The 20913-nt window shown below is 35.9% G+C and overlaps 1 protein-coding gene across 1 annotated transcript in view; it reads left to right on the top strand.

Moving 5' to 3' along the window:
- Window positions 1–295: 295 nt before the first annotated feature.
- The window catches only part of LOC149554843 (medium-chain fatty acid ethyl ester synthase/esterase 2-like), a 203310-nt gene continuing 182692 nt past the window's right edge, over window positions 296–20913 (top strand). The window contains exons 1-4 of the mRNA XM_089828856.1: window positions 296–756; window positions 3638–3727; window positions 5818–5879; window positions 6330–6427. Of these exons, the coding sequence (XP_089684982.1) occupies window positions 509–756; window positions 3638–3727; window positions 5818–5879; window positions 6330–6427 (498 nt within the window). The 5' untranslated portion in view covers window positions 296–508. The remainder of the gene's footprint in view (window positions 757–3637; window positions 3728–5817; window positions 5880–6329; window positions 6428–20913) is intronic.

Here is a 20913-nt window from a genome sequence, read left to right as displayed (position 1 = left end):
AAGATCATGAGGAAAAGGCATACATATGAACAAATATCAAATGAAGAGCTAAAATGCCCATAACAAAACTTAGAAGAAGTTCTCATCATACCAATAACTTTCAAAGCCAACAGTCGTCGAGCCTCCTCGGAAATATCGCTCTGTTTTCTTCTATATTAAAATGATTATATCGAAGGAGATTCCTCAGAAGTCAGCCTGAATTTGTTCCTTACTGGACACTTTTCCAATCACACGTCACCTAACCATTCAGACGTTTTTGATTGTATTACACAATTCCATAGCCTTCCTAACTTTTGCAACCAAGTCCTGCACATGGAGCATGCAGGGAAAAACCCCATATATTTTATTCAACATTCTTTGGCCCAGATAATCCCAAAATCCCCCAACAATTATTTTCATCACATGTTGGCAGCAGTCCTGGGAAACATGGGCGTACTCTTTACTTGATTGCCAGTTTGAGCCAAAAACATCTGCGCAATCTGCAACAACTAAGAACAATTTGATTACAATGGACTGCGTCAAGGAATTAAACGCAAACCCTATTTTAATAATTAGAGCAGCTCTGAGTATGCCCTTCTGGTACTATGTTCTTGGGCTGGTGTTGCTTGTGGGATATGTGTTGTATAATTTTCTTGAAATTCATTTAATTGGGGATCTGTTATTTGGCATGAAAAGAAACTCTGTGAGAGTAATCTGCGATCCAGCTTCCGAAATTGCAACTCAGCTGCTACCCAAGTGTCAAGTACTCAATGGAAGGTACGGATTCCCGAACACAGTTTTTTCTTTTCTTTTGTTTCTTCACGTATGCATTTTATACAAACAGCATTTCAATTTTTAATGACATCCGATTGGATATGTACAGACGAGGGAGAAATACTCACTTTTTTCTGCTAGCTGAATTAAGACCAAGCTAATTCGATGGCGAATAGGATTCGTAATTCTTCTATATATGTGCTCACGACGCAAATAACTTTTTATCATTAAGTAATTAAATTTTTTTTTAACATTACCTTTTGAAGTAATTTTTCTCCTTGCTGTCTAAATTGACGGCTTAGTATTTATATTGAAAAAAATTATCCTGTGTATCCGTTTCTTTCAAACACCTTTCTTATTTTGTTTTTCTTCATCTCTGACATAAACTGAGCCGGTTGCAACTGGGTTTATGCGACTCGTCTCTTTTCTTCTGCGAAATAAATCATACTCCAACTCCCTTGGTTGAGTTCATGTTTTTGTCAACCAATTATGGTGCCGCGAGTGAGGCTGAACTTTTCACAATATATTAGTGACTTGCTTTTTCTTTTAGAAAATTAGCTTTTCTATTTTAAGCGTTCATCGCCAGACCTAATATTATAATTTGGATAACACGGCCTATGACTAAACTTGTTTGATTGCTTGCCTATTCCTGACTTTTGTCAATATGGACCAGCCTGAATTTGAATGGACTTATATAACTAAGATGCCTTGCTCTGCTGGTTATACCTAGTTTGACTTATTGACTGTTTCTGTCAAGCCATTTGATAACATGAATGAAGTTGAATTTGACTAGATAATTGTGGTCAACTCCTGCTTTTCTGTGCTATTAATATTTAAGATCAAGTTTGTTTGATTGGTGTATTCTTTCTGTATAGCAACACTGATTATACACTAGGCTCAATTCAGTAGATTTTTTATGATTAAGGCATTCTTTGTGCTGTTAAAGTTAAGATTTAAAATGTTTGATTGATTGCCTGTTTTGTTGAAAAGTCAGGATATATAAATACCGTAGAGTTCAACTAGATATGAGTAATGACCACATTCTTCTGCTAGTTAAATTTAAGATCGACCTTGTTTGATTGACTTCATGTTTCTTTTAATCAACTTTGATGACTTGAATGAGACATAATTTGACTAAACATGTTTCACAAAGATCTGCATATTTCTGTTGGTTAATTTAAGATCGTAGTTGTAGATAGTAGTTTTCCACAATCCATTAGAATTCTTAGCTGTGTTTTCTGGGTAGATTGTGTTACAATTTTTGCATCAACGTTTCGGATCACACTCTGTGATCCATCATCAGGATGAGAGAGCTGAAGGAAAAAAGTAGAAAGATTGCAGACCCAATAAGGATAAAAAGGTTGGGAAAGGAAGGGGGGGGTAGGTGCACCACAATCAAGACAAGTTTGAGGTTCAACAATAGGGACAAGGAGGGAAGGGGACCCCAAAAAAAAGAAGAAGATAAAAATACATCCAACCACAAGAGAGAAAACAACCACCAGAAATAATGACAGATCTACTATTAAAAACCAAAGTGAGAGAAAAAATAAAACAAAAGAGGGTGACCCGAAGGGTGAATATGAAGGCTGGAAACAAAATAAAAACGCAACAATAGATGAAAATGTACAAATATGCATGATATTTATTAATACATAAAACAATTATAAATATGAACAACCTAAAGAAATGCCAACGAAATTCTATTTGTAATTTAAGATCATTATTACAATTAGTTGCCTGTTTCTGTATTGTTCTGTTGACATAATTAAAGATGAATTTCATTCAACACGTATGACTAAAAGCCTGTTTTTTTCTGCTAGGTAAGTGAAGCACTAGCTTGTTTTAATGATTTCATTTTTTCTTCAAACAATTTTGATGATAATGTAGAAGCTGAATTCAACCAGATATATCTGACTTCAGTTTGCTTTCTTCTACTGGTCAAGGTCAAACTTTTGTTATTAATTCCCTCTTCCTGTCAACCAATTCTGATGACATAAATGATGTCGAGTTTTTCTGGATATTTGTCTCTAAGACCTTATCTCTACTAGTTAATAATTTAAATTAAAATCAAACTTGACGGAGTGCTTGATTTTCACTGTTGAGCAACACTGATGATATAAATAAGGCTGATTGACCAAGTTCGAATGTTGAAGGCCTGCTTTCCTTTGCTAGTTAAATTTAATATCAATTGATTTTTACATTTTTGTGAGTCAATTCTGATGAAACATATAAGGTTGCATTTTACTGGATAAATGTATGCTTTCTTGTTTCTATTTTCTAGAATGGATTAGGTCTACACTTATTCTATCTTGACTCTTTCCACAAACAAAATTGTCTGTAGTTCCCTTGAATGAAATGCAGTGGCATTATTGCAAGTCTGCTGCTTCCGAATTGGTTGGTTCCATGTGAACAATGAAGGGTGCTGGAGTAGGTCAGGTCCCTCCCAGAGGCAAGCTCTACAAAAGGATCCTTCCATTGTACCATTATTCTGCATACAATAATGCCAACTACATTTCATTCAAGGGAACTATTGACAAGTTTGTTCAATCACACACGCACACATGGAACCAACCGATGTGTGTGTTATAACACATGGAACCAATCATTGAACGAACCAATGATTTTTGTTCCAAGTTCCAAGTTCGAACACACATCCACACATGTCTAATATCTTAATTATCAAAAATTAATTTAATTGATTGATTTTTGTTTTTGAACAGGTATTGGCCAATGTTCATGATGATGCCAATCATGCTTAGTTTCCTTTGAAGTGTAGCAATGCAAGCAATATTTTATCCAAACTGACACACACACACACCAACATTTCTAATTTCTTATTTATCAAAATGTGATTGTATTTATTGATTTTTTGGTGTTGAAACAGGTATTGGCCAACACCGTGGCTTTGCAGCCCACATTTGCAAACTGCTTTTCTGCACTTTTTTGGCAACCCACCAGTTTTTGAATACCAAAGGTAAGAAAAATCATGATTTTCTTCTTATTGTCTTCTTGAGCAGGAGTTATTGGCTTGTTTAGGTTGAGTGTAACTATGTAGTGGGTCATTATCCCAGTGTTGTCGGACAAATTTTACTTTCTGTAAAAAACAAAGATCTTGATTCATATACTTTGCTATATCTCATCGTGATTTCCATGTAAAGTCAACTGAAGCAATCCGCCAATTCACATATCTAGTGACAAAGAGTTATAAATACTTCTAAGATGGATATTTGAAACAAAAGGAACTCTAAATGGACAATAACTTGATTCCATTGGTGGAGAAGAAAATAATAAGTCATGGGTATGCATCTCCACAGGTGGAAATGCTTTTTCTTTATTCTATACATTTTGAGGATAGAGGGATGCACAAGTAATGCCTTCCAATACCATCATTAATGCCAAGTGCAGATCAGAGGTGTCACAAGGATGCCTACAACCCGATTAGGCACATCTGATCGTGCTTCCACATCTGTAGGAAAAAAGACAATTTTCTTATATTTATAATTTGAACAGAGGACTATGCCACTGTTTTTTTTATTGTTGCGCATCAATGATGTGTAATAATTATACTTTCCATTTACGAAAATATAGTACATTATGAAAACTTGGTTGAATATTACTATTAGAATAAAGCTGCTTCTATCTATTGATAAGTAGGATATATTTTCCACAGCAAGTCAAATTTTGATATTGCTATCAGGATTTAACTATGTAGCTTGAGTCAAACTCATTGAAACATATTTCATGAGTAGTGGTTTACACAAATCCATCTCTCATGACAATGAATAGAACACTCCACACTCATTGGATCTAGGTGATGTTCATAGGGGTGAAGCATCGGGACTTCCCGGAGGTCACCCATCCCAATACTACTCCAGCTCGAGCGCGCTTAACTACAGAGTTTACTCCATAGTTAAACCCACTCTGCTTGCAACCCCATTTGCAAAACCTTCACCAAGTGTTGTGACTTATGAACCATTTATTAGAAAACCCCTTAAGCTCATCAATTGTGCTTCTATCTAGTTTATGAATATACTAACTTCTATGGAAAACCAATCTACAGTAGATACAGTTTGCATGGAATACAAATAAGTTTATTAAGCTTGGTTGGCAAGTCGAGCCCTTAATGTTGTAAGAAGGCATGATCTAAAAAACATAAAGGCTAGCTATTTGTCTAAATTTTCAACATGTTTATCTTGGGTAAATACTAAATAATGTCAAAATGAAGTCATTGACAATTGTAGAGTGTAGACCTTAAACCAAAGTCTAGACTGAAAATGACTACTCAAAGAGTCAAATATCTTTGATTTGGTTCACATACCTTTTGCTGTCCTAGTCCCGAGCTTGAATGTCTTGGGAGATGCTTGGCTTTGCTTTATGAAGGAGATTCTTAATTTCCTTTATTAAATGCCAATTGTGTTATAACTTCTGCACAAATATTCATCCTGGGGTTTCCATTAGGGTTTATTGAGCATTAACACTCTATTTATATTGTAATGAATAGGTAATTGGGTGCTTCTTTTTGGCTCGATAGTCAAATATCTTGGGATTCACTACATATGGAAAGATTGCTTTATATCAGAATATGCTCAATGGCTTATAATACCTCACCTTGTGCTCAGTAGTGACACATTGCTTATTGCAGCTGGCTAATTATTTTTTTACTATTTTAAACAACTTTAAAGTATAAAATATTCTTTTATTAGTTGTTTTTTCCATTAGCCATTAAATTCTGTACAAGTAATTTTACTATTTGTGCACAATATGAAATTAAATTAGTAATAATATGAAAGGAGACCTTTTATAAATAAATTGGATACTTGCCAATCAATGAACTGGTCTTCTTTTAGTACTTTGTTTTCTTACAGTCAAAATGAAGTTTGAATATCCCATCACTATTCATGCTTATTATTTGTACTTCTAAACTCTGGAGAAATTTTACCAATGCACTTTACGTGAATTTCTTCTCTATGACATGACAGAGCAGAATATTTCGTGATATGTATCCTGCAAATTAAAACAAAGATTTTCATGATTTCCCATGTGTTTTCAAACATGATAATGCAGGCAGATATTTCTCTCTTTCGATGGGGAAACTATTGCTCTGGATTGGCTTATAGATGACGACAGTAAGTTCTTTTAGCACTTTGTATGATACCTATTGCTATTGACAGTCATAGTCTCTTCCATGTTGTGAGATGTGGGATGCAAATAAAGCTACAATTGACTTTATTTGTTTATCTTAAAGTCTGGCTACAATTGTTTATGACGCATGGTTTCATTTTGGCATATTTTTTTCATGTTTTCCACTCACATCATCATACTGCTTGTATGGTGACAAGTTTATTTCACTCTTGTTATGGATCTTCTGGAAGCCACATATAATAAATCTGGGATAAAAAAATTCTTTCATAGGTCTTACATATTCTTGATACTCATTTACTCATAAGTTGGCTCCAATAATGTGATAAAAATAGTAGAATGATTGGTATCGATCCTCATATCTTAGTAATGCTATTTTTTGGTCATTCTTTATGAAGGACTATTCTAGTTTCTGAGTTGGATTTTCATATTTGCAGTTAAAAGATTTGCAAGCCCAAACATGCGCTTTTCAGGGAATAACTCAACACCTATAGTGATTGTGGTTCCTGGTCTGACAAGCGATTCTAACGATCCTGTAAAATCTCTATTACTCTTCTTTAGATTGACCTCAGTTTGTTTGTTCTGGATGTTAAATATCTCTTCCTTACAGGTTTGTTTTTCTTGTCAATTTTTAGTGAGATTATTGAATGCTTGTTTAATGTTGTGGTATGATTATAAGATTTTCATTTCGAGATGGTAGGCCCACCAGTTTTGAACTTTTGTGCAAACTTTAATCATATTATCAACTATGAGAAAGGACATGATATGAGAGATCAGCCAAGAAGTTTAATTGATCATAGAATATGGAGTTGCCAACCTATATTCCATGGTGTTTCTAGGACAGGAACATGTATTGGAGACTCTAGAAAAGGTAGACCTTTCTTGTAGGATGGATGGGAATATAATGTTGATAAATAGGGAAAATAAAAAAATTGAAATAGAAGTTTAAGTAATAAAATCCCAAATATAGGAATTTATAGAACTGCTTAAGACCTAAGTAGCCGAATCGGGTATGGGTACATGGGTACAAAATGCTAGTACAACAATTTTTTTAGGGGGTTGGGTATGCCCATGTGCATGCGTGTGCGTGAGCAGCTAAAAAACAAACTAAGTTGAAAAATGGCACATACCAATACATGCATACGGCTGTTAGTGTTGTTATATATATGTGTGCAGCTAAAAAACAAATTAAGTTTAGAACATCACATACCAATACATATGCTAAACAAACCATTACAAATTTCAGATTTTGAAACATAACGTACTAATTTAAATTCAGTTTTCAAGATAAAAAAGATTGTACTAGAGTCTCATGATATATAGTCATTGTTTAACAAAGAAATAATACTAAGAACCAATTCACGAATCAGAACCATATGGGTCATCATCAGTATCAAGATTGTCATCAACATTGACATTAGATGATTGAACCTCATAGTTACTCGTACTAAAAATATGCTGGCTACTTGACTCCTCAATTGTTAAAGATTGTGCAGCAATAGAAAGATCCAAGTCAGTACGTTCCGGTTCTACATCCCACAACTTTATTGCCCCTTCCTTGTACTCATCATTTTTGTGTGTAAGAAGGCGCAAATTAAAATGCACATAGACTAAGTCCTCAGCTTTGCTTGATGCCAACCGATTGCGCTTCACTAAATGGATGGAGGAGTATGTACTCCAATTTTGTTCAGCTGAAGAAGAACTAGCAACCTATTAAAGCAAAAGGTAGATCTCATTAGTTTAAAATTATATTCAGAAGTCATCTCAAGACAATTGTATTCGATGCAAATCTAGTCTCAACAACCTATTTGAAAATAGAAAATTAAGTAATTAAAAATAAAGAAGAATATGTATATATATAATTTTATTGAAATAAATTGCTAAAGTAAAACATAAAATTGGATTGTTTGAAATTTGAATTACCTTCAATAGCCCTAACCACGAGAATGATCTAAAAATAGCTTGTAAGAAGTGGTGATTTGTTATGAACATTTGGATCCCTTGAGCTTCATCATACAATTCTCTAACCCAAGCTATTTTAGCACCCAACTCCTGTAGCATGAGGTTGAGGAAATGTACAACACAAAGTGTCCAAAATACATGTGGGAATCGTGCCTCAACTAACATGCGAACTGCTTTACAACTCTTTGCATTCTCTGTTACAACTTGGACACCATTTTGAGGACCTACTTCATTAATGCACTGTATAAGAACGTTGACAATAAATTGTGCATCCTTCACTTGGCCCTCATAATCAAATTTTAGAAACATTGCCCCTTTAGGGCACATTGCAATCACATTAATTAAGGGTCTATTTTTTGCATCCTTCCACCCCTTAGAAGTAATGGATACACTTGTTTCTTTCCATGAGGCTATAATGTCCCCATTTTTAGCAGGTTCCTGCAGTTGGCTTCATTAGTTCACCATTGCGACTCTCGTGAGTTTGAGAGGATCTCAATTGTGGGATTATAGGCTTTCTAGTAGCCCATGGTGTGTTTTGGCTCTATTTGAGGTACTTGGTAGTTATAGTAAGTCAAACAGTTGGTTTCGATGAGCTCAGTTGAGTTAGAGGATTTGAGTGATGCCCTGAGTCTTTATTTCGAGCTTCTGGTTTGGGCTCCAAGAATCTTGGAGAGAGCATCTATTTATAGTAAGTCACCCCGTCAAGTTCATTTGTCGTCTTTCTTCGTTAGGATCACTTGGGTGTTGTTAGATTTCGATTTTGATGCTTTTACATTTGTTTTCGCAAGAGTGGTGATTTATTATTATTTTTCATCTAAATATGTTGAGGTTGCTAGCTTTTTTTGGTGTTGGATGTTGCTCACCTCAGTATTACAGCTCATTGGAACCGGGTCTAAAAGTTTTAAATCGTAGGCCCAAGAAACAATGGCCTTGTGTGTTAGAATATTATATTATGGTGGAAAAGGTCTTTCTTGGGAGCCAAAATCAATTAATAAATTATATTATAATGATACTTTATTATATTTTAGTGTTGTGGAGTTTATTTGGGAAATTTGCGCTATTTGGAGATTATAACTATGAGCCTATTTGATAAGAAAAACATCCGATTCTTTTGATTATCTTATTTTCTTTTGTTGTCTCAGTGACACTTTTAAGGCTTTGATTTTGTGCCCTTGCTGAAGTATATGAGTTTGAGATCTACAACTGAAGTATTGTAGATTCAATTATGAGAATTATTTCGAGATTGCTTGGCAAATTTTGCTGAGGTATACAATTTGTTGTTTCTCCTACTGTACTAATTGTTGCCAAGGAGAAGTTTAATTTTTCTTGCCGCTGGAAGTTGTTTTGGAATTTGTGAAGGGATTCACGAGAATTGTTATATCAAATTGTGTGCTGGTTAATTTGGAGTTGGTTGAGCACCCATTTATATTTGCTGCTAGGTGTTAGTTTTTTCTTGCACTTTGGGAGCAACGTTTTCCCTATTTGCAGTTTCATTTGTTTGTTGAAGAATTAATTTTTTGCTGCTAGTCTTCATTTTAGAGGGTTTGAAGGCATGTCTTATCTCTAAGTTCATGGATTGTAACTTTTAATTTTCTTTTTGGGTATTGTTGATTTAGATAATAGGGGATATTTTATCAACTGAGTTGTTGGTATTTTGTGAAAACACTCAGTATCTAAGTTGATATCAAAATTTGGATTTTTCAGTTGTATATTCCCTATGTAATAGCCAAATATTTGAGTTGAAATTATTCTTACAATATCTTCTATTTTGCTGCTATATTGTTGTATCAAAAGCTGCAAAACTTCAAAAACAAAAGAGTAAATCAATTCTTCAACACAAATTGTTTGAGAGCCACTAGGGCTCCTTACAGAGGCTTTAATGAGAGTTAATGAAGTTTCTATATGTTTGTCCTCCTTTGTCAGTAAAGTGGTACACACCTTCTTATAACTTGGGCCTGTGTACCCCTTTGGAGCTTCATTTATATTTCTTACCATGTCTTGCCAATTGTGTGATCGAACAACATTGAATGATAATCCATTTGCATAGAGGCACCTAGCAATCGCTTGGTCACCAATATCTCTAGTATCTTTATTAAATGCCCTTTCTAATGGTCCTTTTGTTCTCTTTGCATTACCAGCCTCATCTTCATTTCTTGTCATAGTCATATATGGATGACTTTCTATCACAATATTAGGAGCAACACTAAGTGTATGACTATGAGATTATGAAGCATGTGACTTCTGTGAGCCCCTTCGTTTAAGCAGTGGATGCCCCGACCTACTTTCAACCTCTGCATTTGCTTCCTCTTGTTCCTCTTCTTTCAAAGTTCTTATTGAGTGCTTTGAGAAAGAAATATTCTTTTACTCCCATCCTTTCCATAGATGCATTATTCCTTTGATGTTTTCTTTTTAGAGCAATTCATTTCCTTTTCTTAGGAGGTAACAAATCAAGTAGCTTTTACGACTGCTTCTTGGAATGTGGTGATGGAGCCCTAATTTAAGAGTCTCCATTTGCACAAAAACATTGCAAATCAATGGCAAGTATTCGAGATGTCTCCATGCATCCTTCACAATAAGGGGATATAATATATTCTTGCTAGATCAGTATTTTTAAAACACCCAGAAATATGTAATCGGCAACAGAATTTTTTGAATTCAATAAGGTATATTGATGCAGAGTGTCATTAGTGGATGATGGCATTATTGCAACTTGGTCGGTTGGATCATAAAAATTGAGCTTGGCTTGCCTAATTCAGAAAGCAGAACACAGATTTTTAAAATTCATACATAGCAACATCAAGGGATAAAATTCAATTTAATTTTGTGGTAGTTGAGAAGATTTTTCAACATGCTGTGTTTAACATTGATAAACAATGAATATGAGAGGAGATAAAAGTAAAGCCACTTTTTAGCAAAATTTTGAATTACTCATATCAGATATATGCTAGACAAACTATTGGGGTTCTTTGTTGGTTAAGGGAATTAACAGGAGAGGCACATCTATTATCAGAGAAGATATTGACAATAAAGCTCTATGAGAGATCTAATCAAAGTCCATAGCAGCATTCAGATTTATGCAACAAATCACAAGAATATATTTAATGATGAATTTGCAGAACTGAATGTGGTCTCTGAATAATCAGTCCCAAATTAATTAATTTTTCATTTTGAGATTGAGTGGCAGCCTTCACTGTATACTAGCATATGGGTATGGGAATGACTATCATGGTGATTGGGTAGCATTGTTTAGTTAGATGGGGAAGCTTTGTGCAATCTATATACTGAGAGATGATAATATGATGGACCCATTTTACTCCGAATTAAACATCTGGTATCAACAAAAAGTATTTGAGACTAATGATCCAATGCAAATGATGACAGTGACAGAAATGTTTGAACTATCCAGAGACTATGGTAAAGCAATGACTACACGTGTATGGTGAGCATCCTGTGACTCTGAAGGATATCTCAAACTTAAATAGGAGAAGCAAACTCATATACACATAAGGATGGATATGAAGGTATATGCCAGGAGTTTGTTTTTATTGTATATCATCCCATCATAAGTATCTTGGAGGCTGACATGATTAAAGACTCATGCCAAAACAAAAGGTTTGGACAGATATACTGAGCTACAGATGATAAAAAAATAATGGTATAAAATACGAGTTCAATAAAATATGCTAAGAGCAAAGCAATTCCTAATGAGCAATTATTTCTCAACAACGATGAAAAGGAGTATTAAGATATTGTGAATACAGTAACACTAAAGTGCAACATAGCATAGTTATTATCCAATCTACCAAGACCAAGCCAAAGACAGGAATAGATGCCGTATATGAAAAGTTCAATGGCGATAAGCTTCAGACATGCCTACAAAGGTTGAAATGAGATTTCCGCTCCCACATTGGTTATGAAGAATCAAATATGTATGAAGAAGCCAATAAGATAACTTGACAAAAACATTAAAGTTGCGATGGTCAAGAATAAACATGGAAACGATTTTCTCACACTTGCAAAATGACTCCTCCTTTCAGAATAGTCGTGAGAAGCCTTTGTCTTCTTTTCAAATTGTGTTAAATGGTTTTCTTTTAATAATTTCTTTTCTTTTTGCAGGATTAATGAAGATACAAGGAAAAGGAGGGAGCTTGTGCGTATAAGAAGGAACTCCAGAGATGCTCTATAGAGGAGACTTTTGCACCCGTATCTCACATGGTCATCCGAAACAACAGTCTGAAAGTTGGGCAAGTTTCAGTGCCTCTAAGATTATTAGGAACAAAGTACCGACATGAAATAACCACCCATACGCATATGTGCTTCTAATTCCAAAGGATGTGAGCGATGAGGGTTTATTGAGTGCATAGGTTGCAATGCATGTCCAAGGAATAATCACGCGCGGGTGTCTTCACTGAGTGAAAACTGAGTAAAAACTAAAGCCATTGACCAAGTTAAGTGGCGTGATTCACCTGCAACAACATAAGACAGTTTGGGATTATTTTATCATTTTATTAAAAATAGACATGTTTTGGACGAATTCATAATTACATGGTGTTATCAGGTACTTGTTTTTGTTAAGTATAGGCAGGTGCTTTGGAGAGATGTGCCTTTTCATCCTCGTACCCTTTAGTGGTCTATAAATATATGATGAAAATCAAAACAAAATACAATTCATATTTATATACAACTTTTATATACCCAAGTTATATAAGCACTCTTGATATATTATATTATACTATCAACGAAGATGGAGTGATTGAACAAAGCCTGTGGATTTGAATTAGTAGGTTATTTTTTTGCGGTCCTGGATAAATTTGCAGTAGATGGATCATCTGTAAGGAGTGCCTTTATTGCAATTTTATTCTCAGAATAATTATTTATTTTAAATTCTAGAGTTGAAATCATAGTAATACGGGGACGAGCCCCCCCCTTTTGCCCCACGTCCCAAAGACTTCAATGCACCAGGGACTTGGGGATTCCATTCCCCCGTCCCCAATGATGCCACCAAATTTCGCCACCTGCATTGAGGATAGGGGACATCCTGATGTTGACTATTTGCAGATTTGACTATTTATGTTTAATGTTCGATGTTCCAATTCAATGCAATGTTCAAGTATTCAATTTTTTACATCTTTAATCTTATATTGCAATCATATTTCCATAACTAGCATTTTAAGTATCATATATATATATATATATACCCCCCTCCTATCCCCCAACGCCATCCCCCCCAACGTACCCAAATTAAAGCTCCTCTGTCCCCCGTCCCAAAAACTTGTCCCCCCATTTTGTCACCCCCCAGGGTGGTGTAAATATAGTTGAAATATTATTAAGTTGCATCCTTTATAATTATTTTTAATTTCTATAAATATAATATTCAGATAAGTGGATTGGATCGTTATTGCATTTAAAACTTGATAAAGATAGATATTGTGAAATATTTAATTGTTTCCATATTTGTGTCTAGTTTCTCTCTCTAGGAGTTAAAGCACATTCTAGACTAATTTATAATTGCATTTATATAATTGATCCGTTGCATCCGGATTATTAATCTATTTATAGTTTAAGTATATTGAACTTTATAAAGCTGTACGTTTCAACTTATAATATTGACTTTGTTTCCCATTTAATTAAGCATTGGTCTTTATATTACTCTTGATTCATAATACATATGTTGGCAATTGTTTCATATCTTTCCTTTGACGAATTCATTTATTCATTTGTTGCATTAATCTATACTTCTTTTTTATTTTTAAAAAACGTTCACACATTCATTTATTATTATCAATTCATAATTTGCATGTTAAAAGCTTTCTATAATTCTTGCCATTTTGGATGCTTTCATTACTTTCACATTTTAACCAATCTACTATAAAGATCTTGGATCTTAGTTGTTGTCTAGGATCAGGTGCACCCGCCTTGACCTTGTAGAGCCAGAAGCGCAGGGGATTTGGATCGCATTGATCAGTCTCGTCAAACTGGCCATTACCGGTTGGATATTCCAACATCAAGTTGGCAAGACTCGTAGGATTCCAATCTGCGGTTTTGGGAACAAACAGATTGGTGACTCTACTGGGTGAAGTTGCAAAACAAATCCTAAGAGTTTCTGATTTCAGACTAGTAAGAGTTAAAGTTTATTTGATTTGTAAAATATTTTGATATATTTGATATATCAATTAATGAGTTCTTCACATTCATTAAAGTACATTTGATTTCCTTAAAGATTTTTAATGATTTTATCGTATTTCTTTGTGTAGATTTTATTTTGTGGAAGCATTGTATACCTGTTCTTTAAGCTTTTGTTGCAGATTTGATCTTTGATGAGGTGTATTCTACTAGCAAGAACTCAGATTCTTGAAGACGATTTATTTCCTCCTTTGGATGTGGCGACTCTATTGTGTACTGATTGGTACTTCAACAAAAGGAAGTGCCCGAATCATTCGTGACTTTGTTGAGGGAGAAGACTCAAAAGGAAGTGCTATACAATTTTTTCAAATGCATCGATCATTTTAGAGAAAACCTTTTATTCCAGATGGCATCAGGCCATTGGATTTCAGAAATTTTGATTATGAATCTAGCAAGTTATCCCCAAAGCTTTCACAACTAGTACCAAAGTTCCATGGAGAATGGGATGGATCGACAATTCAACATTTGGATGCATTTTATACATTCATAGAAGACTATGAGATCGATGGAGAGGATCAGCGGATGAAGTTGTTTTCCAGGACCTTGAAGGACAATGCAAGACAGGCATATGAATCATTACCCACACAATGCATCTCATCTTGGAAACAATTCAAACAATGGTTCATATTTGAATTTCATGATACAAGCAAGGCAGATGAGATGTGTTATGAACAATATGAAGATAGGAATTCCAGCATGTAAGAGGACCAATAAATGTCTCCACTTGATGCCTTTTTAAATATAGAAAGATATGAAGGTGAATCTGCAATTCAATTATTCATGAGGGTGTTTAATGCCTATCAAGAAATACCTTCAGCATATAGACCTCCATCCTCTAATCTTTTCAATAGAATATGAGAACTAGGTCTCTTATACGATCATCAATTCCGTATCTTTCTCAAACTTATGGATGATGAATTGACAGTAGAAGAGAATGAGCAAACAAATGAGTTGAGTGATGTTTCAAATTCAAATATAGAATTTTTTTTGAATCCAATTGAATAAGGAGTTAATCATATTGAGACCAGTAATGAAATAAATTGTAGGGAATATGGAAATAAGGAAGAGTATTCTCTCATCGTGGATGAGATTTCAACCTTGTTAGACATAGAATATCAAAAGCATGTTAAAAAAGGTGGTCAAATTTTTCTTCCAATACACAAAGAAAAAAAAATTAATGAGACAATAAATGTGTCCTATGAAAGATTCATTCATCTTGTCAAATCCATATGAACAAGAAAATTCATTCATCTTGTCAAATCCATATTACTTTCATGAGGAAAACAATGGATCAAAAGGGGCATACATTTCTCAAAAGGATGACATGTTTGTTTAAGATGAGCATTGTGGTCCAAGTATAGAAAGAGATTTATTTGGATACAATCTCAAAGAATTTTCATATCCCATATATGATGAACTAGCAGAATGGAATGAAGAATATAGTTCGTATACACTTTTGGATCTTGAGGAAAATGTGAACATTTAGGAAGAGGAAGAAATTACATTCTAGACAACATGTGAATATGAAGAGATTTCAGATGAAAGTTCTCATAAAGATGTTCCCAAGGTTTCTTTCTTGAATTCATTGTTTGAAGAAGATCTTTTATGCAATCAAATATATTAGCACTATCACGAACATAACATGCCTAATGATTTTGAAGTTGACACAACTCATGATATGTATTTACTATTTAGAAGGTGAGACATCTCCCAGTTTATCATTTTAACAAGAAATGAAATCATATGGGCATATTTCCGAATATCTTCCAAGTTTCATATCCGATCAAATTCTTGGTAAAAGAAAAGTTGCATCCCTTTAAGATGAGTTATTTCCAAAACTATTTGTGGGAATAATCAACATATGGAGTGTGGAGATAGAGAAGATTGTATACAAGAGGACAATCAAGTAAAGAAAATTTGTCTTGATACTTTCATGACTGATCAAATGCATGATGTTGGAGATCGTGCATTTAATGAATGATATAATGCACTTGAGGATCTATCAAAGGCTAAATAGGAATCAGATGCCAAAGATTGTATTCACGAAGCAGAAATAGTAAGTATTGCTCATGAGGATGATACATTTGATATAGGTAAGAAGTATGAGCAGCATACCAAGGTAAGGCTTCTGAAAGACTCTATGATAATATTTGTTAATAATATGCTTAAGGAAGTGCTTTTAAGCTTTCATCGTATTTCTTTAAAAGATTTTTCTTCCATATGTACTGATCAAATCAATAAAGCAATAGATCAAGTTTTTGGGTTAAATGATAATCAAATTTATTTCTTTTCAGATGATCTTATTGATAAGGCAAAGGTAAATTCTAATCCTAAATGGGTGATGAAAGAAAAGCATATGTCATGTGATGATTATTTTTTAATAACTAATGGATCAAATCTTACTAACGAAAGAAATGATATCGTATTCAGGAGATCCTTTTACTAACGAAAGATATGATATCATATTCAAGAGCTCCAAAGTGCTACATGATAAGAACAAGATGTTTGATAGAGGAAATAATCAATGTTCCTATTTGGGGGGCGCCTAGGGCCACCCAATCTTACCTTGCATCATGTTAAGCATGGATGCTCTATTACAATAATAGATAAGACGTCTATTATTAGTTAATGGTTATCTATTGTAAATATTTAGTTAGCTTTCGTTTTTTTAGTTTTATTTGTTAGAATAGAATATTTCTATTCTTTCGGCTTTATTCTTTTGTATAAATTGACCTCTCGATCTTTGTTAATCACAAGCAAGTATTTACCAATTACCTTGTAATATGGTATCAGAGCATATTTCTTAATTTTTTCGAAAATTATAATTTTTTTTCCGAAATTATCAGAGCCAATTTCGAAATTGTTCTGTGATTCTTGCTTTCTAAAAAACCTCAGATTTTCTACTAGGGTTTTTTGTTGAGTTTTTCAAAAATCTGTTTGAATCTTCACATAGTGATTTTCATCCCGCGCGATTTGCATCTGTCTGGATCTTCACATAGTGATTTTCGCAGGGAAAAAGTGCGTTTTTTTGGAAAATTGTCAGTGATTTTACAGCAAAAACGGCTGTGCGTTTTTCTTCAGATGACTTGGATTTTGGAAATCAAACATCTGCGTTTTTCATGGTCGTTTTTTTCCTGTGCCTGACCTCAAGGCGTTGGTTTTCCGACCTCCATACCGTCGTGACCAACATTAGTCGACTGAAAACCACCATTTTTTTACAAAATTCGACCTCTATGGCTGTCGATTGATATTTTGTTCGAAACCCTAATTTTTGGGGTTGGAAAATTTTTTTGTTTGCAGATTCTTGGTGGGTTTTTGGAGAGCTCAACTGGGTTGTCTTTTTTTTGGGTGCCTTGTTTTTTGTGCCTCGATTTTCAAGCCAGCCGATCCAGAAAACAAAAGTAGATTCCTTCCGGGTTTTTCGAGCTCTCTTTTGGGTCATTCTCTGATTCTTCGTATTTTTGCCTCGAAGAACGCGCCTTCACAGATTTTCACAGTTTTCATTGAAAAACGTGCCATGGCATCTTTGACAAATATTCTGCTCGAGCATAACTCCAAATTCAATGGTTGCAATTATGGAACCTGGAAGCAGTGCATCATCGCAATCTTCGAATATCGGAACATCGATCAACTTGTTCTGGGTGTTACGCAGCGTCCGACTTCTCCGGGTCTTGATCAAGATACATGGGATCTGAATAATCAAGAGGCAGTAATGCTTCTCAAACTATCCGTGGCTGATGATCAGCTTTCTCAGATTCCATCCGGCAAGATAGCTGCCGAAATCTGGACACATCTGAAAGGTCTTTATGAGACTTCCGACAAGAGCAGAGCCTTCTTTCTGAAAAACACCCTGTTTTCTATTGTCATGGATGAGCGCACCTCGCTCCAGGCACACTTGAATTGGATTCAGGAAATCCGTGATCAGTTACTTGCCATCGGTCACAAGATGGAGGAAGAGGATATTGTGGTAATCACTCTTCGGAGTTTACCAAAATCCTACGAGCATTTTATCGAGACTCTCAACATCACATCTATTGGTGTTGATCTGAAGTTCACTGATCTCTGCACCCTGCCGCTTTAGCAAGATCGGTGGAAACAACAATTCGGTAGCAGCTCCAATTCCACCTCCACTGAGCAAGCTTTTGCTACGAAATCCTTTCAGAAGGATAAGGGCAAGTTTCAGCAACCATCTTAGCAAAAGTCTTCTGCTCCAGCATCCGATGGTACCAAAAAGAAGAACATTCAATGCAACTACTGTCACAAGTTTGGTCACATGAAGGTTAAATGTTGGAAACGCTTAGCTGCCCAGTCTAAGCAATCAGGTTTGCAACCCAAAGCAAACAGTGCAGAGCACACTGAGCAGGCAGAATCTGCCTTTTATGCCTTCATGGCTAAAAGACCTGCAGATCATGTGAAGTCATTTGCCTGGTACATTGATTCAGGTGCCTCTCGATATTTCACTCACCGCAGAGACTGGTTTACTGACTACTAGCCTTATTCAGATTCTGTTATTTTTGGTGGCGGAGAAGAGTACACGGTTGTCGATAAAGGCAACATTCAAATTCAGTCTGTTGGGAGAAATCTCATATTCCTTGATGTGTACTACGTTCTAGGGATGGAACTCAATCTACTCTTAGTCAGTCAGTTGCTGCGACATTCTCCACACTTGGCAGTCACCTTCAGTTCACATCAGTGCAACATTACTGATCGGGCGACTAAGTCTACTGTTGCAGTTGGTCTTGAGGATTATGGTCTTTTCAGACTTACTGATTCTGGTGATTCTCAGGACTTAGCTATGGCTGCTCGGCGATCTTTCATCAGCACACTTTGGCATCAGCGGTATGGGCACTTAAATGTGCATTATCTCTCACAACTTGCTCGGGATGAGCTTGTTCTTGGTTTGCTAGAGATTCAAACTCAACACCTTGGAGTTTGTGACGCATGTCAGGCTGGGAAGCAACATCACACACCTTTCCCCAATGGCGATTCTTGGCGAGCTTCTCAGGTACTTCAGCTTGTTCATGCTGATATTTGCGGCCCTATGGCCACTCCTTATGTTCTTGGGTACAAGTATTTTCTGTTGTTTGTAGATGATTTCAGTAGAAAAATGTGGGTGTATTTCCTTAAAAAGAAATCCGATGCATTTACTGTATTTTAGAAGTTTAAACCCTTAGTTGAAAAAGACTCTGAGAAATCTATTATTACTCTTAGATCAGACAATGGGGGGGAATTTTGTTCTAATATTTTCTCCAACTTCTTGGATACACATGGCATCCAATGCTAGTTCACCACACCCCACACGCCACAACAGAATAGTGTAGTTGAACGTCGGAACAGGACAATCACCGAGATGGTTTGTTCCATGTTCGAATACAGATATGTTCCGAAGCAGTTTTGGGCAGAAGCAGTTAACATTGCAGTTTATTTGTTGAACCAATCACCCACAGTGGCGGTCAAAGGTACAACTCCGGAAGAGGCCTGGTCAGGTCGCAAGCCCAGAATCAGTCACCTAAAGGTTTTTGGCTCTCTTGCTTTTGTTTGGATCCCTGATGCTTTACGCACCAAGTTGGATGCCAAGAGTCAGAAATTGATGCTTGTTGGATATAACAGTCTTCACAAAGCCTACCGCTTGATTGATGTTGAGACATCTCGTCTCATAAATAGCCGCGATGTAGTCTTTGATGAGTAGCGAGGACCATTCATGCCTGTTTCTCCTCTTCCTGATCTAGCAGACCAGCCTATGCAGACTCATGATTTGGGAGTTTGGCTTCCATTAGGTCCACTTGATGGGAGGGCTCCAGTAGCTCCTGCAGCTCCAGTCATTCCAGTGATACCTGTACAGACACCTCCGGCTTCTCCTACAAGATCACCTCGTTTTGAAGAGGCTTCACCTGAGTTTGATCTAGATTCTTCTGATGAGGATCCTGCTGATCAAGCATCTCCTAGTACTACTGTTGGTCATTCTCCTCTCCGGCCTAAGTGGTGGGCTAAGACACTTGCTGATCTTCATGATGATGAGCTCATTGATGGGAGAACTACTCGAAAAAAGAGCAAAACTACAGATTTTGTTAACTTTGCTCTTATGGCCAACCTTCATAGTGTGTTTGAACCTCAAACATATTTTGAGGCTAAAGGAATTCCAGAGTGGGAACAGGCCATGACATCTGAACACCAGAGCCTGCCGAAGAACAACACTTGGGTCCTTTCTGATCTTCCACCAGGGAAGAATGGTTCTACAAAATCAAATACAAATCAGATGGTACTTTGGATAAGTACAAAGCTTGTTTAGTGGCAAAGGGTTTTTCTCAATGTCAGGGCATTGATTATGAGGAGACCTTTGCTCCTACTGCAAAGATGAGCACCATCAGATTAGTCCTAGCCATGGCAGCACAGTTTAGTTGGAAGGTCCATCAGATGGATGTAAAGAGTGCTTTCCTGAATGGTGATCTCCATGAAGAGGTCTACATGACACAGCCTCCTGGTTTCAAGGTTGTTGGTAAAGACCATTAGGTTCTCAGATTGGTAAAAGCTCTCTATGGTTTGAAGCAGGCCCCTCGGGCATGGTACATCAAGATTGATAAGTACCTCAGTGATCAAGGCATTATGAGGAGTTCTTCAGACTCAAATCTATACATCAAGAGTACTGACAGTGACATCATCCTTCTGGTTATCTATGTGGATGATTTGATCATCACTGGCAGTTCGACATCTTTGATTCAGGGAATCAAACATAACCTATGCCAGTCTTTTGATATGACTGACCTTGGGCTCATGCATTATTGCTTAGGTGTTGAAGTTTGGCAACAGTCTTCTGGTATATTCATCTCTCAGTCCAAATATGCTAGGGCCTTGTTAGACAAATTCCGCATGCAAGAT

This window comes from Cupressus sempervirens, chromosome 5 (assembly GCF_028749045.1).
Source record: "Cupressus sempervirens isolate cs-2001-9-10 chromosome 5, ASM2874904v1, whole genome shotgun sequence".
Classification (NCBI taxonomy): Eukaryota; Viridiplantae; Streptophyta; class Pinopsida; order Cupressales; family Cupressaceae; genus Cupressus; species Cupressus sempervirens.
Note: the sequence above shows the minus strand (reverse complement) of the source record. Positions and strands in the feature narration are given on the sequence as shown.